Source organism: Microchirus variegatus (assembly GCF_963457635.1).
Source record: "Microchirus variegatus genome assembly, chromosome: 1".
Lineage (NCBI taxonomy): Eukaryota > Metazoa > Chordata > Actinopteri > Pleuronectiformes > Soleidae > Microchirus > Microchirus variegatus.
Genome location: NC_139802.1, coordinates 8,264,745 through 8,290,738, shown reverse-complemented (window position 1 = coordinate 8,290,738; position 25,994 = coordinate 8,264,745). Strand labels below are relative to the sequence as shown.

Here is a 25,994-nt window from a genome sequence, read left to right as displayed (position 1 = left end):
ATAGTATTGAAAACTGTATAAAAACAAATCAATAAAAAAACGAGACTAGTGTAGCAACCAATAAAGCAAAATGGGATGCACGATGCATCAAGTTGTAGACACTGTTAAGTGCTCTGGTCTGTTCTGGCCGAGTCTTCCTTAGCTCCTCCCTCCACCTGATCACTACTCGATGGTTGCTCCTCCCCCTCCTGCTGCTGCTGTCCAATGAGACGCGAGGCTACAGGGGCTGCTCGACTGAGGGTTGCTCTCAAACGGCTGTCTCTGAAGCAGCATTCACTGGTCTCAGTGGCAGACCTGCAAGTGGGGTCGGCGCTATGCGAGCTGCCATATTGCTTTGAGTCTGTGGTCTCCAACTCCAGTTTGGAACATGGTGGCGCTGTGCTGAGACTGCACCGCCCTGACCGGCTGGTTCCTGCAGCCTGGTGCTCTGACCAGCGGTCTCCAGGAGTCCTAAGCCCTTGAGTTTGGGGTGTTCCACCCCAGTGTAATTCAAATCTGGCCGTTGATGGCCCCTCTAAGGGGGGAGATGTTGGGGATGAGGGGGTGGTAGGGTGGGACCTGGTTCTGGCCTGTACCATTTGGATTCCTCCAATGGAGATCATCAGATAAGGAACCTTGGCTTGTTGGGAGTGCATGGGAAGATGGCTGAAGATGTTGTCTGCTGCTTGGTGGCCAGGATAACCTTCACATGCAGAAAGACGAAAAGCAGCAGGAAACGAGCTGGTTTCTGGCATAGTTGGTCCTTCACCAGCTGCTGTGCGTCTTTTCTCCTGTAGGGGGAGCAAAGACTTCATTGTTACATAATGGACTTGCTGAGCAAGAGGGGAAAGCCCAAAGGAAATACATTCACTGGGCACTTTTTTTTCTGTACACCTGTTTACATGTGCTTGTTAATGCAAGTATACGATCAACCAGTCACATGGCAACAGCTTAGTGCATTTTGGCATGAAGACATGGCCGAGACCACCTGCAGAAAGACAGGCTGATCTGAGCATTTCAGAAACTGTTGATCTCCTGGGAATTGAATGCACATCTCATAAAAGTGAGTGGCAGGTCGCTCTGAGGTCAGAGGAGAATAGCCAGACTGGTTTGAAATCATGGAAGGGCAACAGTACCTGCAACAGCAACTCAAATAACATCGTTTTACACCCATAGTATGCAGAAAAGGTAGATGGTAGACAGGTGACAGCAGCAGAAGACCACACTCCTACTCCAACACTACCTTATATAGTGGCCAGTGAGTCTATGTTGTGGTTTTCAGTTCAACTTTCTAAGCGTAGAGCTATGCACTTCTATAATTCAAAAAAGACTCACCAGTCTGACATGACGACCCTTTGTACTTGGACTCTCCCAAGGCAGGTATCCAGTGGTCCTGTGCTGCAATCCAAGCGGTAAGGGAGGGGTCCAAGCTAGTGATGATTGGTAGCAGGTGGGTGACATGGTATGAAGTGGAGAAATGGCTCTAATGGGAGATGGTCCTCTCTCAGGGGAAGGTGAGACGTGTCGGCTGGGTGAGGACAGGTCAGTCCTGGGGGAAAGGCTGTGGATGGGTGAGGACAGCTCTAGACGGGGGGAGAGGCTGCGGCTGGGGGAGCAGCTCTCACTGCTGGGGGAGAAGGCTCTTGGTGACGCCTTCCAACCCCGCCGGGAGTAAAGTGCTCTCCTGCTGCCTGGAGAGGCGGGTCGTCTGCTGAGCCACACTCCCCTCGGGGGGTGCTCCTGACCAGGACTGGGGCCCGCAGGGGGCTCTGGTTCGGGGGTACCCTGTTGAGACTGCCTGCAGCTGGTGGACTGCCCTCCAGTAGATAGGTGGGCGTCTGACGAACAGGAAGAGGGTGTGTCGTCATGGGATACGGACTCTTCTTCCTCATCATCGTCATCATCATCGTCGTCATCATCAGAGTCGTCCACGTCGGAAAACTGATGCTCCTCCTGTTCCTCTGAGCCACACACACGTTCATCACTTCCTGCTGTTGGTGCAGACACAGACAACATGTACATCCGTCATGTTTACATCCATACACTGGCCTTTAAACGTATATAGGTTTTGTGTGAGTCATCAGAATTATCCTCACATTAGTCGAGACAAAAACCTTTGAACAGAACAATTTCGCAGGAACACACACAAAGGCTTAAGACACCGCACTGTATCATTCTGACAAACTTCAGCCACTACCCACCAACAGCTTTATAAATAGACTGAGAATGAAAAGACAGTCCTTTCATTGAATTGCACCGTTCCTCTATTCACAAACTATCTCAGCGGTCGTTTGAATGGAAAGCGGGTTTAAATGGAACGTCCTTGGCTGTGATGAGTGGAGTCTGTCAGCAAGAATGAGATGACAACAGGAAAAGGTAGTAGAGAAAGGTTAGAGAGGAGATTGTGACGTGGCTCTGAGAGCGGAAGACGTAAATGCTGGAGTGCTTATTATCATATGCCATCCTTGAGGACATGGTATACTTGCCGGCCTGCTGCAACTACTGTTCCAAGCTCTGGATTCTTTTATTTATTTATCTGAAACTGTTTCATACCATTTCTTATGCAAGGCCAAAGGGAGAAGAATAGAACATGTTGTTACATAAGCTGTCGGTGCGGAGCTACTACAGTTCTTCATAGGCGTTCATTCAGCTGTGTAACAATATTTCTCTAAAGTGGAAGGGAAATATGTGAGATGCCTCCCCATCCCCTCTTAAGTACCTGTTTCCTCGCTCTCTGGCTCATCCAGTGATGACTCAGATACTCCCATCGCCTGACATTTTTTCCCATGAGCCTTTGACTTCATGTGTTTAGTAAGGTTTCCTAGGAAAGAACAAGAGAAGCACATTAAAACTGTCCTCGATGCACACAGGGCAAATTCAGGTACAACGTGATCACTGGGCACAACACCGGTGGTTATTTATAATATAATGGAAACATGAGACACATTTAATGTCTTAAGTCATTTCCCCCAGCATTGGTACCTTTGGTTTTGAAGGCAAAATTGCAGTGTTTGCAAATGTATGGACGGACATCTGTGTGTGTGCGGATGTGCTTTTTCAGCATGCTGGGCTTCTTACAGCGGATGCCACATTCTCCACATATGTACTTTCCCCTGCCACGACCTCGCACATAAGTATACTCTTCATTGGACTTGTACCTAAGAGACAGGAGGACACAAAGAAAGTACATTTCATTGCTGCTTAAAGCTCACATAGAGTGGTCCCGTTGCACATAATGTGAGTTATGGAGGTCTACTTGCATACATTAACTTGTTTTTATGGTTAAAAACCTCCTAGTTGCTGTAAACGAGCCGATAGAAATCTCTCCTTTCTGACGCTGTCCTCAGTTGCGATATTTCAGACATAAATCTCCCCCCCCAGAAGACAGAGTGTGTTGTGATGTTGGCCAGCCAGCGTAGAGCCTTCCCAACTGTCTTGTGATTGGCCAATACCAGGAAGTGACATAATCAGCACACCCACTCTTAGAAGCGCAGCTCCACCCTCTGGAACGGTGGATGCACTGCTACTCATTATCAAAACATTGTTTTAACAGTGTTTAAAAATAGCTTCGTCACAACTCCCCGCTGCAGTCGCTTTTATGACTTTGACCCGGAGTCAGATCCAGAGTCAGAAGACACTGTCGCGCGTGAAACACCTCCACAACGGACATTATTCTTCTTCTGCGGTTCAATGTACGCAACCGGATGTACCCGGACTAGTGCCCGGAGCAGGAGGATCTGCTGTTCAGGAGAACTGCTGTTTACGTAACTGGACCGGGTTTTTTCAGAGATCTCGCTGAGCCCGTGATTCCAGTAAAACACAGCGTTCTCAGCAATGGCTGAACTGTTTGTTTTTCGAAACTTCAGGACTTCGTGAACAAGGTAATGACGCAGAAACATATTAAAAAACATCGTTTATTGGAACTTCCGGTCTAGGTCTGCTTTAAATAACAATTTACGATAAACGTCAAATATACTTTTTTAAATGTTATATTATTATTGTTGCCTTGGTAAAAGTCTGGAGCTGGAAGTATGACTGCCAAGCTACGTTGTTTCCTCTTAGTTGGTAAACGCACCAACATGTTGACCAATCAGATGCAAACTTATGTGGCGCTGGATTGGCAAACACACACTCACACACAAACAGAAGGGTTTCTTTATAAAGGCAGGTTGGGAAAGCCCCACCAAAAGCCCTGCAGCACTGAGACTCTGGGTTGTTCCCTCCACTACACCCTGGGCACACAGAAAACACCAACTATTCCACTGTGATCAGGTGACCCAGCCAACAACAGCAGCAGCAGCTAAGGGGCGGTGGGGAAGCCTAGCTCAAGCCAAGATCCTAAAATAGAAATAGTACATATATATATAAAAGTCAAATAACACATTTAGTTTCAGTCTATAAAAACCATTGTTTACACACAATCTTGAATTTGACCAACAGGCTATTTGTGGACACAGTGAACCACAGTCAGTTTAAATCCGAATGAATTGTCCTCTTATGAAAACCTCTGCACTCACTCCTCACGAGGACATGTATAATCCAGTCTGAATGGTAAATATCCAGTTTGTGATGTGTGTAATTGCAGGATACGGACCACATCTTCAGGAACCCCAGCTGTGAATGCTCCCTGTTGTATAACGGAGCCAGCAATAGCCGCTCATAACAAATCATCGTTACACAACTGTAAAATAGTCTCCACAAAAGCATTTTGTCGTATTCATTCAACGGATGACTGGCAGTTTACTGGCATGCATTTCTCGCTACTGATAAAAATATCCACCCACAATTTGGGAAAACAAAGCAAACACGTTGCGATTCACACAGTGAACACGAAATCAGCTGCACGTCTCTCACTTAACTCAACTGTCATTCATCATTTGTAGTGTATTTTAACGCTCAGCGGCCGACATGACAGATTGATGGAGATTGTAATTGAGTGAATTTCTAAGCAGTGACAAATGAATATCAGTAAATACTAATAAAGACTAATAGAGATAAAGCTCATTTCATTTAGTGACAGTTTGAACCAAAGGAACTTTGACTAATGTTTTCGACACGAGCCACAAACTCTTTCTCACAGACATGCCAGTGACCAGTTTCACCAAAATGTGCAGGGTTGACCTATTTCACCACAGAAATCAATCTGCATCTACATGCACATATATGTTTCTCATCTGTGTGATATGAATGAACCTGTCAGACACCGTCATCTGTCTTTCTTCACAAGATCTCTAATGGTGTGTGTGAGACGTTGGATCAGAAACAAAGCAGCATGATGAATATTCATTTAAAAAGTGCTCCTTCAGTGTTCTTCAGAATAAAATGAGTAGCAGCACAGTCGGGGTTTTCAAAGCACTGACAAAAGGGAGATGGGGATAATGAGTCCTAACTGAGCCGGGGGAACAAAACAGTCAGCAGAGTGAGTAGCTGTGCTCATTCGCAGTGCAGAATGTAAGAACATACAGGGGGACATCAAGAGGTATAGGTACACAGAGAAAGGACACAGGGGAGCCTGAGAGGCTGTGATGAAGATGCACTTTTTTGGATGCGTGTGTCATGCGTCAACTGATAATTAGTGCCTTATCTACGGTAAAGCAGACAACTCATCCATGTTCTAAGTGTGTGCCTTAATGTGTAAGCGTACATGTCTGTCTTTAGCAGGGCTGTGTGGACCAACTGTCAAAACCTATCTTTGTGAGGACATTCTGGCTGGTCCACAACAACTTCAACTTTAACTGTATTATTATGTCTACGAGGATCCACACTACGAAATGGAAATGGAAAATGTGTGCGTGTGTATACATGCGTTTATATCTTTGTGAGGTCCAGAAAACACGAAGATATGAAAACATGTTTGTGTGTGCGTGTCAACACACGTGCAGGTTTTTCACAGCTGTTTTCTTTGGACACAGCGTTAACTTCCATTCCTTTGGAAAGTGTTTTTGCTAATCTTAACCTTTTCTTATCTATATCTAATCAAAAGCTGGGAAACCTGCATTGGAAAGATCATAAATATGTTAATGCCACATCAGTGAGATTGTGTACAAGAGTACACAAACCAGTGGTGATTGCTCCAAGACAGCAAGGGAAGCTCAGCTTGCTCTAACATGTATTTGCAATACTAAACGTGCGCTAGAACACAGTTAGAACGTGTCACTAGTTAGATCAGAATTAGTTGTTTATTTTCGTATTCCCGTAGCAACCTTCGCACCACCAACAGTTTTCTATTGGACGACATAATAGTTTGTTTTTTTCTGTGATTGGACAAAATGTGACAAAATCAACACTTCCATGGAAGCTCAGCTTCACTCGGAGTCAATGGAGCAGTGGCCGTTTGCTGACGCTAGGCTTCTGCATGATGATTGGAGGAAGTGTCTGAAAGGTGGAACCAGTTTTTTGATTGACAGCGTTGCAGAAACATACACAACAGCGGAGCCTTTTCTGCCTCAGTCCTGTGTGTGGATTTTGTGAGGGAAATCTGTAGACAATCTGCAGCGGCTCATTTTGTGTTATTTACTCGGCGACATAGCCCATCGTTTACATAATTATCTCGAAAAATAAGTGGGCTTGAAATGAGCTTCCCCTGTTTCAAAGACCAGCAAAGGCAACTGACACACACATAGACACAAACACACTTATTTCTCCATAATGAGCAAAACTAAAACGCAGACATTCGCGACAACAGTAAGTGGATCGAGTTTGGCTGCAGGTTCAAATGAAGCTCCCATCTGTCATTCCCTGTGCACTCTTTTGTCAGCTCTCCGTGTTTTGCCGTCACCGGTATACGACTGTACAACAGATTACCTATGTAATAAGCACTAAAAAACTGTGAATTTCAACAGAATCACTCTTATAAGTCTTACCCGCCTTCGAAAATACGAACACGAGAAGGCTCGCCCTTTTTGGAAGTGGAGGGTCCTTCCTCCTCTTTCATCTCTTTATGTTCCTCTTTCTCGTGCTGTTGCTGCTGATCCCTTACTTCGGTGAGGGTGCTGGTTGGGGTGGCATGTACCTACACTCGAGACACACAAACAAAAATCAAAACAACTTATAATGAAATCTTCTGTTTTTCTACTACTGACTTGGAAGTGTACTCGTGTTATAGACGATTGCAAATATAATAAAACAAATGTATTAATTAAACAAAATGTATCCAGCAGAGCCATTATTGTTATATACAGTATACAATGACTTTTGAGTCAATTACTTTTTTTTCATTTTCAAAAATTGTAATTCAAGCATAGGAATATGCACTATGCAATATACAAGCATATTATATATAAAGTGATGTGCAAAAGTCTTCCATTAGATTTGTGGTTTTAGCGATTCTATAATAGTGGTAGAGTATCATTATTTTTCATTCACTTTATTGGAAAAACATCTAGAAAACATGGAAACATGGATGCAGTTTTAAAAAATCCCCCCCCCCCCAAAAAAAAACAATGAAAAAAAAAAACAGGTTTAAGTGTAAAGTAATTAGTGTGACCTAACCTTACACTTGAACAATAGCACCACCCTGGCTCTCTTAAAAACCTGGAGCGGAACCCTAATTTAACGTTACTGGTAAAACCTGTGTTTATATATGCTGTAAAGGTTATTCCTAAAATAGTGTAGAATAGTAGACATTCCCCTTTAAGTGTATTAATGTGCTTATCTGTAAAACTCACATATTAGTTTAAAAAATCCTCTATATCAAACAGGTTTACAGAGTTTATGGAGAGGGTATATTGTGGTTATGTTTACCTCTGACACATGTGGAGTCCTGCTACTGACAGTGGGCAGCTTGCTCTTGGCCGTGTTTGAGGCTGTGGCCATGGTGTACGTCTCTGCGCTGTGCTTTTGTTTGGAGCACAGTAGAGACAAGACCATTTTAGTGCTGAGTCCTGGCAAGTTGGGGTTGTGAGCACTTACACTCCAGGTAGAATAAACTGAAGTGTGGGGGTCCCGCTGGGTGGATGGGTTGGGTTTGACATAATTCAGGTAGCACCAGTTGACTAAGGTGGAGGTGTGAAGGCTCGGGAATGTAGGGACGCTTAATCTCTCAACCCTCTGTTCCACAAATGGCGCCTCTTCGTTCTTTTGACTGGACTTTTCTGTCGACTCCTTCTCCCCCTTTTCCTCCCTGTTATGTTGCCTCGACTTTTTCTCCTGCTCCCTCTCCTCTTTCACAGCTGTCACCTCTACTCTCCCAGATTGTTCCTTCTCTCGCTCTTCCAGTTTTCTCCCAGTGGCTTTATTTCTGTCCTCATCTGCTTTCCGTTCAGCATCCTCCTCCTCCTCCTCCTGCTCCTGCTCCTCCTCTCCTTCCTTACATTGCTCCCCCTCCTCTTCCTCTTTTACTCTTTTCAGGTGACGCTGAGCCTCTGTGCTGAGCTCCAGACTGGCTGCAGGGGAAAGCATCCGTTTACTTCCTCCGGCCCCAAGTGGACCATATGCCTCCCCAGACCCAGAGGCCAACTCTGAAGGCAGAGACAGAGGGAGAATGATGTCTGGAGAAGGGACCCTCAAGTACGAACTTTGCAGCTTTTCCCTTTCAGTTTGGCCCATGATGACCATAGCTGTGCAAGAAATGGGTTCCTGTGAGCGTGTGCAGGCCTGGATCTGAGACAGGGTGGTGTACATGGCACTGGCATAGGTAGGGATGTGTGTCTGGAGACGCACTGGAACCATAAGTGACGCTACTGGTGTGAGCTGTGCCAAGCATGTGGTGATGACAGGCCGTGGGTGGTGGTAGGGAATCGTTACAAGCGATGGATGGGGAAGGTCAGAAGACATAGACGAGATGGAGGGTCTGCTGTCTGTGAGGGGAGGGGAAGGAACACGTGTGCTGAGTCTAGGAGGAACAGGCAAGCACAGAGACAAACTAGCTCCAGTGCTGGAAGAGAACTGAAGAGGAACTAAAGTTGGAAGATGACGGAATGGTATACCCAACTGCTCTGCCATGTGGATCTGTGCTGGGTGTGTAAGTGTGTGTGGAGGTCCTGACGGAGGGTGTAAGAAGGCTCTGTGGATGATCTGCGTGGACAGCGCATCGGAGATGGTTGTGGTTGTGACAGGGAGTAGCTGGGATAGTGATCCTGCAGGGAATGATTGTTGGCTTCTGGGTTTAAAAGGGAGCACATCCAGAGGGGATGGGACAATTTGTGGCTGTAACATCTGCAATGCCTTCCCTGTGGCTTCCAGGCGGAATTGGGTGCGTGTCTCTGTGGAACACCGAGGAGGAAGGATGGAGTGAGAAGGCCCAGCCTTTGGACTCTCTGCTCTGTATGCATAACTTGTGCTGGCCCCTTCCTCCTGTTCAGGCTCCCCTAATGTGGCATGCTTTACAAGCAGACACTTTCTCTTTTCTTTCCAGGCGGCTGTAGACTGCTGAGGGGTTAGAGACCCATAGTCAAAGGACTTACTTCTGGTCTCTGAGATCTGCTCTGTTTGCAGAGGGCTGGCTGGTGTCTGTTCTGAAGCTGAGCGCCTCATCTCCTTTTGGCTTTGGTGGTGTTGATGTGAAGCAGGTGGCACCATTAACATCTGGGAGCTTTGGTTACCGACAGCCCAGACAACAGGCTCTGATCTCGCTGTGTCCTCAAAAGAGGCAGAAAGGCTTGAAGTGTGGGAGATGTTGCTTTCCTGACTGGGACTGCGGGACAGAGACGCAGATTCAAAGCTGGACTCTCCGGAGGACTGGGCTGCTTCTGCCAGACGGAGTCTCTTCTTCTTTGGTGGCAGTTTCTCTGCAGGGAGCTGGGCTAGAGTCTGGCTACGCTGAGGCCATTGGAACTCCTCAATTCTCTCCACCTCCTAGGACAGAGAATACATTTATTAACTCATCCGGTAAAGATCGTGTATCATCATATGTAAATAACACCCCATAAAAGATAATAGGACACAGGCCTCTCATCTATTTTAGGAAAAATAATTCAGTCCAAAAAGAAAATAGACCCGTAGAATGGAGGTCAAGAAATGTTGCACAAAATTAGTCAAATTTTAGAGCCAACTACTTAATAATTATGTACCTTGGATGAGGATGTTGGCGATGACACAGATGGCATGTCAGCATCAGGCTCCACAGTAACAAGTATCTCTGGCACTTGGATGTTTGGCTGACGGATGAGGCGAGACGTGGAGGGTGATGGTTTTGGCTCGGGTTGCTGTGTTTGCTGACGCTTTCTGTGGTCTGGTTCCTGACTTTCCATAGATATACTTTCCTGCTTCTCAAAGGAGCTTGTGTGCTGGATGACAGACACTCCCTTCCTGTCCTGTTGCTGCTGTTCTTTCGGCTCTGACTGTAAAGACAAACCTGGAAACATACACATACACATGCACCATTTATATCATTCTATTATATTGATACACTGCATTTAAAGTATGGTATTTAGTTGTGGATGGATTCTATAATGTGTTCTATACTCTATTACATATTATACATATTGAAAGATTGTATCTTCTCTTAATCTATTTAGATTTCTAAGATGATAAAAAAAGCATCACAGACAAGAAAATGATTGCAGAATTAGGTGAATGAACAAACCTGAGAGGTTTTGCTCCGTTCTGCTTGGCACTGGAACATGGCCTGTTGAGCTACCTGACGTGGACACTGCTCCAGGGCTGGCAGGGTCCTCCTCTAGGCTCTCCTCTTTCCTCCTCTTCCTCACAGCCATGGCCAGTGCCCGAAATTTATAGTGCATCATCATCGGGGGACGGTCCTCCCGGCAGGTTTTTCTCACATCCCTGCTCTCCTGCTCCAATGTTTTCTGCCCTGGGCAGATGCCTCTGTGGGCCTCATAGCTATCGCTATGTTGGAAGTGGGCCCCGCATGGTTCACATTCAAACGGGCTGGGACTTTTTTGCTGTTGTTGCAGCTGCCTGGCTAGTTCAGTGCCTCTGGCTGAGGAGGAGGAGGAGGAGGTGGAGGTGGATGGACCGACTTCCTCCAGCATTACCTCAGCTCCCAGTGGGACTTCTATGGCAGGCTGGCGCTTCAGCATACGCTGAGTATGGCCTGCCCTCATCTCTGCTACCACTGCTTGCTGCTCATCGAATGACTGGCTGAGACGATAACCTCTGGGAGACATGGTGCTAGAGGAGGAAGGCTCTCCTTGGCTAGTAGATGATGGCATTGAGTGGCTTCTAAGCAGAGGTATAGATGACGGCTCCTCTGTATCTAGTGGCTCCGCCTCAGGATTGTGGAGTTGCCTCAAACCACTTGGACCAGCAATTTCTCCTTTGGGATCAAACGTGTAGGGATCTTTAGGGGCACTAAATTTCGGTGATTCCATACTGCTCTTCCTAGACAGAGAGGAGCGCCGTGGCTTTACACTATCAATTTCACTGGTGTCTACTACTGCTTCATTGATAGTGATGAGCTTTGTAATGTGTTCTATTACTTGAGTTTTTTGTACAGTGAAAGGAATGTTCTTTTCCTCCATTCCTGACGATGAAGAAAGCGAAGAATGAGGCTGCTGCTGGTGGGGACTGCGCTGCTGTCCTCCCAGCCTTCCATATTTCCCCAGAATAATTTCTGCATAGGATTTGGCACTGGCACTGGGGGGGCTAACTTGAGACAGTTCAGTGCTACCTGATCCAGAAAAGTAGCCAGACTCTGTGCTGCCTTTACTCCCAGGGCCTAGAGAAGAAGAAGATGAGGTGGAGAGGGAAGAGGGAGGGTCATCTGGAGAAGCCATGGGTCCACGTTTCCTTTCACTAAGCCTCAGCGCCAACCTTTGCTTGACAGCTTGAGAGTCCTCAGGCCTCTGGCTCTCCTCTGAGCCTGCAATGACCTCTTTAACACCTTGACTCTGCTGGCCCAACATCTCCTTGACAGAGGATTTAGTGTGTTGTCCCGTCTCTTCCTCAGACTCAGTGCTTTCTCCCTCTGTGTGTTCCTCTGGGTCTTCACCAACACCACTGCCCTCTGGTCCACTCAAACTGGGCTCATCGCGACTGGATGCCAATCCTGCTTTAATGCGATGGGCATGGGATTTACGGTGTTTGTATAGATTACTCTTGGTCTTGAAAGAAAATCCACAGGGGGCACAAGGATAGGGTCTTTCTCCAGTATGGGAGCGAATGTGTTTCTGAAGAACACTTGGCTTGGCACATGGACGGCCACAGTAAGAGCACACATATTTCCCTGGTTTTGGGGGTTTCTTCTCTCCTTTTCTGGGCGAGCTGACCCCCTCTACACCCTCTTGGCTGGAATGAGATGGGGCCCCATGGCCATGCTCACCCTGGCTGGAGACGAATGAGGTGGACGGGGAAGCTGGAGAGAAGAAGCTTCCCCCTGAGGGACCTGGGTTGTCCGACTGCTGCCATGCTACCGCTTGCTGCTGCTGCAACCGAAGCAGAAGGTCAGTGCGTCTGGGCTGGCGATTTTGCAGGCGTCCCAAGGCTCGGTGTACAGGACGAGGATTAGGAGGCTGCTGGGGCTGCTGAGGTGGACAAGATCCAAGTGAGGATTCCGTTGTCACATGCTGCTGCTCTTGCCTTCCAGAGCGCTGCCCATCAGCTGGACGGCTGGGCTCAGCCTCCATAGAGTGGAGAGGAGGCCTCACTGACACACAAGGAAGGGCTCTTGGAGCCTCATGGGGCTAACTGCCAGCTAGCAGAGTGGGCAGAGGCAGGGAAACATCAACAGTGTGGGTTGTAAATGAAAATGGAGGGCCTTCCTCAATGTGGGCCAAAAGTTATTCAAGAGGACCAAATGAGACATCATTAAAACGTGCCCAGGAACTGCACAGATGCAGATGAACATGGATCATATCTCTTCACAAAGGGGCTCTGCTTCTGTTCCGTCTCAGCCATCCTAACAACTCTCCCATGGTCTTCTTTGCATCATCTCTGTTGGTTGTCAAGACTGCCAGATGTTCAACTTGTGAGGGGTCTAAAGGAACACACACAAAAAGGAAGAGCTGAGTCACAAAAAATATGTTTACTCTCTATTCGAGGTTTTATCACAAAGATCTAGTTAAAGCTGCACAAAATACAGTACAAAAATAAAACAAAGCAACAATAACGAAAAAAAAGGTTCCACTCTGCTCACTACGGTCAACTTTGGGGCTCATTACCACATACTGGTAAAACACCCAGGACCTTGTGAAGATGTTGTCCTAAAGAGTTTTCCCAAAACAAGAGTTATATTGGTAGAAAGAATACAAAAAGTAGTGTCCTACTATACTGTAAAATTATCTATTCATTTCCACATACATCTCTTTGAAAGAAATGACCATGTTTCTCGACAGTAGTGAATCAGAAGTGAAGAAACACCAACTATACATTTATTAAATATGTGGTACAGATGTGCTTACTATTTTGTCAGGTCCAGTACATAACATTTAGGAGGGTTTACAGGTAGAAATTGAAAAACACAACATAAAACTATGTTTTTATGAGTCTATAATTGGTTTAAAATAAATGCACTGAAAATGATATGTACTTGAGGCAAGAGCCTTGCTTTAAAACCATCTTGTGCTGCATTTCATTTCATTTCACTTTCTGGTATGTGAAGGCCACCGTAGTTCCCTGACATGCTTAGGAAAGGAAGTGCAGTCACATTTCAAGATGTTACACATTCTTACACACAGAATCTAACTTCAACATTTCACCACTCAATATAATAATATATGATTCACTTCTTACTCGTGGCTGCGTATCAACAGGTTTCACCCATTTCAAAGTGAACCATAGTGAGACAACATCATACATATACCAGATGACCACACATTGTTGAAGACACATCTCAAAGGAAGTACAATATCAGTTTGATTTGCATCAGTGGCTTTTAAAAATGATCACCTTACCTGCAGAACATTAAGAAAGAATATCACTATGAAAAGGGGGCAACGGTAAAAGGCGAGCTAACATTCAGCCTAATGCGTGATGTGGTGATGAAACAGTATAAGTGCTATGTCAATAAAGATGATGATTTTGTTCATTTTTATCGTGAAATCACATTTATTTTATTCGTTAACTGGCCTACACTGCAGGAGTCACAGCAGGACCGGCCAGGCAACAACCCCAGCACATGCCCCAACAGAGGAGACCACACTGTCGGGGCAAAGAGTCAACACAAACATTGGAAATATAGCAGTTACTTATCTGAACTGGCACTAAAGCTAAAGGGGGTAAACGGGGGGGGGGGCTGTTTTGAAGTGAATAAGAGGACTTGACAGCCACAAGGCTGAAACCTTTACCCCTTATACCACCACTAGGGTGCAGTGTTTATGAGGTGCTAAAGACTAGAGCAGTTGTTTGCCTCTTGTGAAAAGATATTGTGAAACCTTTTATTAAAATGGATGTATTGAAATATTGCCCACTCACACACTGCTAGAAGGCTGTGTTAATGAGTATAGATGACCATAAAGACAATAAGAGATGAGACTAAAATGAAATCTCTTCTCTTCTATCAAGATGCATGTTCTGTAATATTTCCCACTTACAACAAATCTCGCACTCCATCTTAGCTCGAGACGCAGGATTCCTGTACCGCAGCCTTTATCAAAGCACATTCTGGGCCAATCATGACATTTTCACCAAGAAGCCATGCCCAACCACTGACAGTCATCAGAGGATCAATCATCATCTGAGAGGTTGACACTACTCGCAAACCCCACAAGTCCGTCAGGGGATCGGTGGTCACAGAGGGGGACACTGTGCATGTTCCCCTCAAAGCTGTGAGGGTGCAGACAGCATGCACCACCTCTGACAAGTGCAGAAAAATACCAGGAAAGAAAAAGACAGCGAGAACGATGGTGGCTTGAAATGCTTTGCACTGATGCAGAGCAAAATGCAGAACCTGGCAATAAAAAGGTTGAATGCTGAGAAATGCTGAAATGTTCTATAATGTTAGATAGTGGGTATGCAACTAAGATGATGTTGAAATTAGACACAACTCAGTGATCAAGTGGCTGAATAAACAGGCCCAGCAGAAGACTGCAGCTGAAGGTGCCAGCGGTGGCAAGGCAGCAGTGACAGGTTTTTTTTTTTTTTTTTTTTTTAATGAGCCACACTTGCTCTATTCATATGTGTCTAAAGACACATGCTGTACAGTCAGCCTTCGTTAGAGTCAGTCTACTGTGGGGGGGGGAAAAAGGAAAGAGAATCACTCCTCGTCTTTGAAACAACTTGACAGATTCCCCCACATCTGTTAAAGTCAATCATCTGTTTAGCATATGTTCCACCATGCAGACCAGTGCTTTGATTACATCAGGTTTATGCTGCTACCACCACTCAGTAATTAGACAGCATAACTGACCAAATCAACACCAGTAATATTCAATTCTCGTTTTTTTTTTCTTCCACATCTCCTCTGTGCACTTTTGAAAATAGTGACAGCTAAAGCCTTTTCTGTCCTGAGCTGTAGCGAGAGAGAGAGAGAGAGGGAGACACACACATGCCACTCTTGGGACTTACATGGCGAGAAGTAAGATCAGGAGGGAATTGGGCTTACAGAAGAGAAACATGGTGTCTCAAGAGTATTGTTCTTCACACACTTGCATTTCAGAGAGAGAGAGAGAGAGAAGTGACGTGGCAGTAAAGTGTAAATAAAAGAGGAGATGGTGTGGGTGAAGATAAGGGGAAATGTGGGAAGGTCAGGATGTGATGAAGGACGATGCAGTGGAAAGAAAACAGAAGGACTAAATGTTTAACGTGGTCAAGTGAGGGTATGCAAATACAAGTGTTCGCATAATGTTTGAGACAGTTTGAAGCATTCAGCATATTCTGCATGAGCACCATTTGTGTCCAGGATCGTCCAGCAGGACAGTGGACGTGTAGGGTAAATTCATGGCAAATGCATTTCAATAGTAAGTATTATATAATTTAGAGGGGAATTGTGTTTTACTGCTTTTGGAATGCACTAAATGTTGATAGTTTATACCAGTTGTTTTCTGGGAAGAAAAATGTGTGATTTATTGACATAAATACATCCATTGTATATGGATGGCTATGCAGAGTTGAAACATAAATTAAAGGTGCTTTATGTAATAAATCTAAAGCAACTGGCCATAAAATCCTCCTAATATGTCACAGACTCAGGAATAATGTTCATATAACAAACTGAACTCACCAACAACAACAGTACAGCCAAAATATTTGCATAAAAAGAAATATTTTGGCAGACTGCAAATCATGTTTATGTTTTGAAATCATGTTTTGGCATGTGGCGCCACCTACCGCCGTCTACCAATCATTGCAGTCAGTAGAGTCTCAGCTGCCGAGCAACCACGGGGTTGCCAGTTACGTCAGAAAACGAAACCTAAAAGACCTCGGTATTTTGAATTTGAATGTAGTAACCGTTTTTGCCCACATTCTTACATATGGCACCTTTAAGAACGAATACATGTCTTGGGACTTGAGAAGTGAGTACTATGAGTAAATATGGAAAGCAAGACAAAACCGACTTCCTCGACGTCAGAGCGATTTGTTCATGCAGCTGGTTATCCGAGAGCTTTAATGATCTCTGGCGTAGCTGTTGATGCAGCCCTTAAACAATGCGATTACGAGGTTTTAAGGTTGAGAGCAGTGCCCTCCATTATTCATGGAAGTCTAGACTGCCAGCTCTGAGTGGGGGAAACACACAGTCACGGCCTTGCCAGGAAGATGAGGGAAAGGAATGCCAAAGTGTAAACTACATAGGGCCAAAACACACATGCGCAAACACACCCCACAGTGTACGGTACGACACTCGACAAGAGAAACAACCACCAACACACAGCAGCAGCCAAAACCTCTCTGACAGCAAATGGCCAGCCAATTAGCTGCAGTGCCCTGAAGTGACCTGTGCTGCTACCACTCCGCTGATCCTCCTGCTGTTTGATGAGGGAATTCCTTTCACATCACCCTCATTCCTCGTGGATGACCCGACGAGTGCGTTGTAACATGAGAACATTGCAGTCATGTGAGGTATAAAATGTGCAGGTTATGTACATATTAGTATATCTGTCCAGTCTTATCAATGAGCATGAGGCACGGTGCTTTTTTTTTTTTTTTTTTTTTTTTTTTTCTGCTCTATTTTTAGAATGAGGTGTGTGCAGGAAGCCACTGATGCAGCTGTTATACAGCGTTATGTTGGTTTGCCGATGTGTGTCGGAGCAAAAACCCATAAAGACAAATATAAGCAGCAGTTTGCAAAACACAGAGCGATGTTGTCCCATTCCGGTCGGTCTTGAAATTGTATGATAATTCATGCAGAGCTCTCGTGTCTCGGTTTTTTTGTGGTGTCTGCACCAAAAATGTGATTCGCGACGAGTCGACTAAGAGAAGAAGACAGGATGAGTGAAACGTGTGTGTGTAGACACACGTGCGTGTGTGTGTGCATGTGTATGTGAACATGCAAAGGGGCTTTGTCAGCAGAAAGAGGTGCTGATGTGTGTGCTCCCGAGGAAGCCCTCATACGACATCTTCGCACACACATGCACACGCAAACAATTTTTTTTATATCTAAGTGAGGACACATCATTGCCATCATACATTCCCTAACCTTAACCCTTACCCTAAAACCAGGTCCTAACCCTGAAAAAGCCTTTTAATAATATGAGGCCAATACAAAATGTCCCCACAAAGACAAGTAGATAAATAAATACAAGCACACACACACACACACACACACACACACACACACACACACACACACACACACACACACACACACACACACACACACACACACACACACACACACACACACACACACACACACACACACACACACACACACACACACACACACACACACACACACACACACACACACAGTCTCCCGCCATCATCGTTGCTGCTCCTATTAAGCCGAGCAGTTGCATTTCTAAAAGTGTAAATCCTATAAAACAAACATTTAGCTCATCTCCTGCTCAATAAGTAGCACGGGGGCTGTGCAGCAGCTGTACAGTTAAAACTTCATTATCATGCACAGGAGAGTGTGGCCGGCAGAGTTAGTGTTCATTTCCTCATCAATACCCAGATGGATCCGTGCAGCTGGTAATGACGGATAAAAAAAAATATGGGCTAAACATTAAATTACATTGTGCCCTGAGAATAGATTAAACCCTCTTAAGTGCTTTTTAAAAAATCTGCTGTCATACTGTACCGCTCCCTCCTCACACACACACACACACACCTCTCTCTCTCTCTCGCTCTCTCCCCAATTTCTTTCTTCCTGGCTGTAGCCTGGTGCAGGTTCCTATGGAAACCAGCCTACTCTGAGCAACAGCAGATGGAGAGGGAGCTGGAGGTCTAAATTTATCTCCCAGCATCCTCTCCGACTACAGACACATAGTGGCAGCAGGAAGTGTAGAGGGGAAATGCTTGGCCTCTGCTTGTATTGACAAACTGGCATGACCCTCGGTATCCAGCTCCCTTTGAGTGACACTGTCTTAACGTGACAGCAGGTCACATACTGTACGCAGCACCACCTGTGACTGCTTACGACTGAGCAACTCATAATCTGAACCAAGCGAAACTCAAAAAGCATTTGATCATGAAAAAACACGCTCTGAAGTGCTTCGCACAATTTAAGGTCAATAAATCCGATTCCTTTCCCCCTGCAAAAAAAAAAAACCACAAGCGAAACAAAACACAGCTGTCAATCAAACCCAGGCCCCAAAACCCCAGACATTAACAGTGAGCAATTATAGAAACCAGGAGTAAAAACATTTTGGTTTGGTAAATGACTGGAAAAAACAAACCCAGATGACAAGAACAAGACACTAGATAGAGCATAAAACCTCAACTCATCAACACTCACCCAGGAATACCACTGCTGTCAGGAGGAGCGGCGCGCTAAGGACGAACGCTGCGCTGTCTGAGAGAAACACCACATACCAGAGCGCCTCGCTCACTCCCTCTCAGCTCTGTGCGGGATGCTCGTGGGATCGCCGCACCTTTTGAGGTGAGACGCCACCAGTGTGGGGAAAGATTTCACAGGGCTTTGAAAAGACTGGGCAGTTCGCAACCGTCGCGCCGTCGGTTCACTTTGATTAAACACAAGCCAGTGAACTGCAGGTCAATACCGGCCTTTTAAATCAAACACGAGTGGCACCGCACGGGCCCGGGTAATGCACACCTCGACGGCAGAGGGAAGATTGCACTCAGAGTTTTAATAATACCCCTGCCAGTGGAAAAAAAAAATCAGCTCCTATGGTGACATAATGAACTAAAATAACACACTGACCACAACTTGGACCAAATTGCAGGTTGCTACATTTTCTGTCATTTTATCTGTGGCCAAGAGTTGAATACATGGAAACTGGTTTTGGTCATTTCTCAGTGTGTCAATTTTAATCCTGTTGACGTGCTGTATATAGCCCAAAACTTGTCTTAAAAGGGCTTTACCTCTCCACTCCTCTAGGCAAATTCCACTTTAACAGCAATGGAGACTTCCCAATGGTAATTAAACCTGTGACTTTGAATCCTGATGTCCAAGCAGCTCAGTGGTGCCACGTTAAAACAGCTCAGGTATAGGAAAAAGTTGTTGACACTGACATCAGAGACTTAAATCGTGTATTAAACAACAAAAATAATGTTTACTAAGGTGCTAGATTATAATTTGGCAAACAGCAAATGCACAGTAACAAACAAGCAAATGTAAACTGTAAGTTGGCTAATGACTCATTTACAAGACACCGGATTGAGAGAGAGAGCGAGAGAGAGAGAGAGAGAGAGAGGGAGGGTGGGGAGGAGAGGAAGACAGAGAGTGGAAGACAGAATGAGGGGAGGGATAAACAGGCAGAGTTTAGATTACCTGACAGAGCAGTCTGGTCTTCCCCCTTAGAGTCGCTTCACGGGCACTGTGAGACAAGCAGGGAGAGCCAGAGAGTGAGAGCGGATATGGTTTGTTTGAGTGGGTGTGTTGCAGAGCAAGTGAGAGAGATGGAGAGAGAAGAAGAAGAGGAGGAGAGAGAGAGAGAGAGAGAGAGAGAGAGGGACAGAGAGAGGGTGGGTGCTGGGGTAAGGCAAACAAGACTTGTGGAAAAATATGGAGGTAGAGAGGAAAACACTACGTGCATGTTTCTACTAAATGCACAGAAAATGAAGGATTAGAAGGGAGATGAATGAGAATGAGAAGCAGTAACAATTTACAGTATAATAATAATAATAATGATGATTGTGGACATTGTTATAATTAATATGTTATTTTCAGTCTATTACTTGACTATTACCATAAGTGTTCACAAAGAAAGTAAAAGTGCCTCGTAAAAGCATCAATGCTTATAAGGTGCTGGGAAAAAGACAACACAGCGCACCATAACACATCCCAGGACCGAAACATCTGCCGCCGTTTTTTTGGGGTTTTTTTTAAACGCACACACATTCAGCAGTGGTGGCACACTGCCCACAGATAGGATTACAAACAGGTCTGACGTGGGGTTTTCCCCGGCAACACAGAACCCTGGAAGACAAAATCCTGCAATTATCACCTCCTTATCAGCGAAGTTATCTTAATGTAGCAACTCAGACAAACTGCCTACAACACGGAAGATGTCGCTTAATTAAAAAAAAAAAATATATATATATATATATATCCAATCAGAGTGCCAATGTGCTGCATCTGTAATGGATTCCAGAGTGGCATCCATTCAAGCAAGCCCCCGCATTACTCAGAACTTAGTCAGACTGAGCCTATCAGCAATGCAACACAAGAGAGAGAGCGAGGGAGAGAGGGAGAGAGGGAGAGAGAGAGAGAGAGACGGAGTTACAGAGAAAGAGAGAATTCAGAATGAACGGAGGTCCTGCTGTTCCATAGAGCTTTGCCTCATTGGCAGAGCACAGGAAGTGTGAGTCACACACTTTAAATAAACACACTCACACGGTGACGAGTCGGCACACAGAGTGAGCGGATGGCTGGGCTGCTGATCAGAAGACACGCAGAGGGAACATGGTTCCACACAGGCCAGCGACACGTGGTGGCCCGGTGGGACTCGCAGCCAGATGACGTGTAGAGTCAAAAGGAGAAGATGGTTCGCTTCAACTGTTGTTCATTTTCTTTTCTTTTAAACCTCATCTGATTAACCTCATCTCACTTATTTGCCTCTCATTTAACTTTTCTTTTATTGTTCAAATCATGCCTCAGCCAATTCATCTCTCTAGCCAAATAATGAGCTCTGGTTGGACATTTTACAATCTACTGGCTGACTGCACGGCCTCTGCCTGTCGTGTTGCTGTGTCAGTCCACCGTTCTCAATGGTTGCTACTAGTTAGTATACTGTGTCTAGCACAAATTATGGGTCAAATGGCCACCTTTGACACTCCTTTGTGTGTAAATTTGATATTCTCCAAGTGATTAACAACAAAAACAACTGTTTTAAAGGGGTCATATTATACCCTATTTCTCCAAGTTAACCTAGTTCCCTGGTGTCCTAATGAACATGTCTGTGACATGCTTTGGCCAAAATACCATAAGGATGAAGCACCACAGCAGTTCAATCACCCTGCCAAAACAGCCCGGTTTAGTAGTATCTCTTTAGGTCCACCTTAAAAAAAAAAAGTAAAACAAAACTTAATGGACAGGAAATGACATCAGCCACAGAGGCTACTGGGAGCTAACAGCAGTTAGCATTTGGAAAAGTGATCATTTGCAGGCTCTAGCAGGCACATTTCCATCATATATCTAAAATGTGTCCACTGGACAGATAAATCCTCTGAGGCTGGAAGTTTGTGTAGGACTCTGTGCTGCACTGTGGAGCCAAGAATAGACATTTTCGCGAAACTTCCAGTTCTAGGATACCGTTACTCTCGCGTGTTTTACGGACAAAGCGGAGCTCCGCAAGACGACAATTCCAGGAATTTAGCGCATTGTGGCGTCCCAGTGAGTGTGGAAGTCAACATTGCGTGTTTCATCACCTGTACTTAGACTGAGGAGGACCACAAAAACATGAGTAAGCCATCTTTTTTCGCACTTGAAAAAATATGACTGACCCCCAGAGTCCCAAATAAAAGGATTTAAATGATTAAAAGGTTGATTTTTGCATAATATGGGACCTTTAAGGCTCCACCAAACAAAAAAGGCATGGAAGATTCAGCTTGTGTCTGTGTTTAGAGGTACATTCAAGGAACACTGTAAATTTCAACACATGCAGTCCATTAACCATGTGCTTGCTACTGCTGCCATCTGGTAGTAACGGAATTATTTTAACAATTTATCATCTATAAACAGTGATCATTATATATTGCTGTAGCAACATTTATTGGAATAACACAACATTGATTGAAGTTTTTTTCCTTGAGGAGTGGGCAGTGGGGGACTATCGGCTTTTTTATGCTTCAAAAGGTTAAGCTATCCACTTTTGAAAATCCAGTATTGATCAACCCTCGTTTTTTTTTTTTTTTTTTGCCTCTGCTCTGTGTTTCCGCTCTCATTTTATTTGGTTCCACTCAATAAGAGTGTTGTTCAGGACTTGGTGATTACCCCCTGACTCCAGGGGGACTGTGCCGGCCTGATGCTGGGCTTCTCTCACAGGCTGTTGGCCTCACTGGCCGAGGCACAGTATTGTGTCTGCCTGAATGCGCGCATTGTCAGCCTTTACAGCACACACCTTCTATACTGTACTTCCCTGTGAGGGAGCTTCACCCATCTGTCATCCCTTTGTCCTCTGTTCCTCAGACTGAGGGGTTCTGACTGGAAGGTGGCAAGGGGAGCAAGAGGCTGAGGAACAAAAGTGCTACTGTGGCGATGATTGACAGCAAAGTCGCTCCGCGCAGACGTGACGATCAGCAAGGAGTGGGTACCCACAGTGTGCATAAGACGCTCGCGAGAGGTGTTAAGTTTAACAGCTTTGCAAACAACAAGAGAGATGATATTCATTTTTTTTTTAAAGTCTGGACGTGCGGTGGTCGTGAAGGCGTGAAAACAAGCTTTCATGATGCTATAACAAATAAAAACCAGATGCAACTCACTGGCCACATGTTTGTCTGGCTCACATGATGCAAAGCTGTTTGCATTTACAGTAAATGGAAACAAGGGCTCTCCTGTGTGTACGTGTGGTCACATGAGGCAATTATGCATACATGACACACACACACACCTCCCGATATATAATGCAATATAATGCAGAGGCGAGTGACACCTAAAATACAAATATCTTCATGCTGTTTCGGAGCAGCCACAGACTATAATTTGGACCAAGTGAGTGGTTTGCGCATTTACAGACAGCCATACAGAGGAAATATTTTTGGACTTTCACCCACATAAACTGCAGACACAGGCAGTAAGACGGGGCAACCATGGGTGTATTCAAAGAGGGTTCTCTCTGGTCTGAGGGCAGATTATTCCAGACGTGTGGTCTTGTAAACTGACCCCTCCTCTGTCCATATGACTGTGGTATTATGATAGAAACGAGATCTATTTAAAACAGGGAGCCCACCTTCTGTATAAAAGCCACTATGGACCACTGGTGTTATTTTTTAATCTGTTTTGCATTTATTGGCAAAGAAAAAAGGGGTAAAGGGGTTAAAACAGCCGAGTCTCCTGGAACCCACTTGACAAACCACTAAACCCAGTAACAGCTAATGTAAATGCATCACTTTGTTTTCACCTACAACCTCAACGTTAAAGCTGAGGGAAAGAAATTAGGTTTTTTTACGCCTCCTGCCCTGGGTACAGCTGCAACATTGATCTGCTGATGAGAAGTGGAACATCTGTTGATGGTCCACTAAATAGTGTGAATGTGTTATTATTGAGCAGGCAAGTGATCACTGCAAAGCTAATGACATTTAAGGTATGACGGAGTAACTTCAAAATGTTTTTTGACACTGGTAGGGATGCAACATCTTTAGATAAAGCATGTGCTAATTGTTACAACACGTGGTGGATGGCAGATGTCAGCCATGCAGTTAGCACTGTGGATCTGACATAAGTATCTCAATAACTTTGAATGGATTTACATGACATAAGCAAGCATTCATGTTGTGCTGATTCATGACTTTTTATTCAGCAAAATAAAAAAAGTCAGGATTCAGATTTGTCCACTACTCAATAACAACGCAAAATATCACCTCCATTGACCTCAGTTGCACATTCTGTTTAGTGGTGAATTTGCAAATTTTCAAATGTTTATGTGCTTAAGATTGCTCAAAAAGAACTATGATCATTTGTAAGGATGGGACAACGAGACCATACCACTTTTTTGTGTCTGATACTGAGATCACAAACTTGAGGATCTACCAATACCGATATTAGTCAAATACTGTCATTTTAGACCAGGGGTCTCAAACTGGAGGCCCGGGGGTCACATGCAGCCCCCCAATCGATGACATGCGGCCCCCCCTCTTAATATCACGTTATAATGAAAACATGGCCCAAGACCTCACCGTCTTTTAAACACAGTGTGTAGCTGAGGCACAGCTGCCAGCGAGGTGATAGAATATAATATATGTTTGCTAGCAATGTTTTCTATAACAGTAATAATAAGACATTTCATATAATCATAATTATCATAATTATCCCGTTATTAAATGTATCGTATACCACATTCAGTTACATGTATAAATACACTTATTAGGGCCCGAGCCACAAATGGCAGTGGCCGAAACGGCTCCTAGTACGAATTTTAATTACAGTTGTCCACACTATTATTTATGTAATTTAAAATAAATGTCAGTTTTAGTTATTATACATTAAAGTTGCCTCATAAATAGTATTATTAAGTATTTTTTATATACATTTATAAAAAAAATGTGTTTATTTGTTTTATCGATATCTCCCAAACACTGTATGTACGTATGTGAAAATATTTGAGTCAAAGGGAGATTACTTACATTAAACCTTTGCATTAAATTGACACAATAACATGGAGCACGCTTTTATAGTCGCAAACGATCAGCCAGCTAATGGAGTGAAGGATACCAGTGTTGTGTTGATGCCAATCGATAGATATCCTCAGCAGATGTGACATCTGATCCGGTGAAACACTGACAGACTGACCACTGGTGTCCCTCTTTCTATTTCTATCTATTTCACCCAGACACAAAGACATGCACAACTCCTACTTTGCATCCACTCTCTCTCCCCCATCTGGTTCTCAAATTCAGCCTGGCATCACACTAATCTTTTCCACAGTGCTCAAGCATTAAAAAAAAAAACACCAGTGTCTGCATGTATATTACGAGGAAAGCTACCGGGAATTCATGTCTCCAGGGTTGCTCTGGCAGTCATTCTCTCAAGGTAAGTAATTTATTGTATATAGAGGTGATGTATCTTTAGCAATTTGTGATGGTGGCGTAAACCCTGCTATTATAGTTATATAACATTAGATTTCATTCATTGCTTGAGGGCCAAAAGGCAGAACATTACTATAATAGGTACAGTAGCAGTGAAACTAAACACACACACACACTCTAAAACCATGTTGAGAGTTACTGTGACAGAAATGTTACACACGTGTTCATCAGAGACATCTCGTCTGCCTTTGGACAGCTCAGCACATTAAAAGCATTAAAACGTTGCACAACTGTCCGAATAAAAAAAAAAGAGTGACAAAGCATGTAGGGGGGTAAGGGCTAAACATAGAAAGAGGAACTGATATTTTCAAAAGCTGTCCTCGCTCTGCGTTTCACTGATGCGTGGATGTCAAGATCACAGTGCAAATTCGCCCACGCAGCCGACTGTACCCGTCGTTCACAGTCGGCTGTTAAATGTTTGCTCTCTCACTCGTGGTGTAACTGAAAAAGAATGGGCTGCAGGCAAAACTGCGATAAGTTGGACATTTTCAGCTCATTGACTGGAGAGGAGGCAAGTACATGCTCATAAATCCATTAGATAGAGACTCATTATCATGTAAAAAAAAAAAAAAGCTAAATTCACGAGAGGATTTGTGCCTTCTATTAAGTCTTATAATGAGCTACATTTCTATCATGTTCAGGTAGGTTAAAAACACTGTGTGTGTGTGTGTGTTTTTCCTCAAATTTCCGTCATTCCAAAATTAGAAATCTGTTTCTGGTCAGTGCAGTTATTTCTGACAATCTATTTTTTTTGCCGAAGTCACCCATGTGAAATCCTCCCCATGTCATAGGAAAGTCGTCTGTGCAGG

The 25,994-nt window shown here is 44.5% G+C and overlaps 1 protein-coding gene across 1 annotated transcript; it reads right to left on the bottom strand.

The window, feature by feature from the left end:
• Positions 1–104: 104 nt before the first annotated feature.
• On the bottom strand, positions 105–12,506 carry hivep3b (HIVEP zinc finger 3b; the record flags this gene model as incomplete). The annotated part of the gene is made up of 8 exons (XM_083900143.1): positions 105–770; positions 1,315–1,970; positions 2,699–2,800; positions 2,962–3,137; positions 6,843–6,991; positions 7,723–9,774; positions 9,990–10,273; positions 10,505–12,506. 8 exons carry the CDS (start codon positions 12,504–12,506, stop codon positions 105–107), a joined length of 6,087 nt encoding a protein of 2,028 aa, XP_083756269.1.
• Between the last annotated feature and the right edge of the window lie 13,488 nt (positions 12,507–25,994).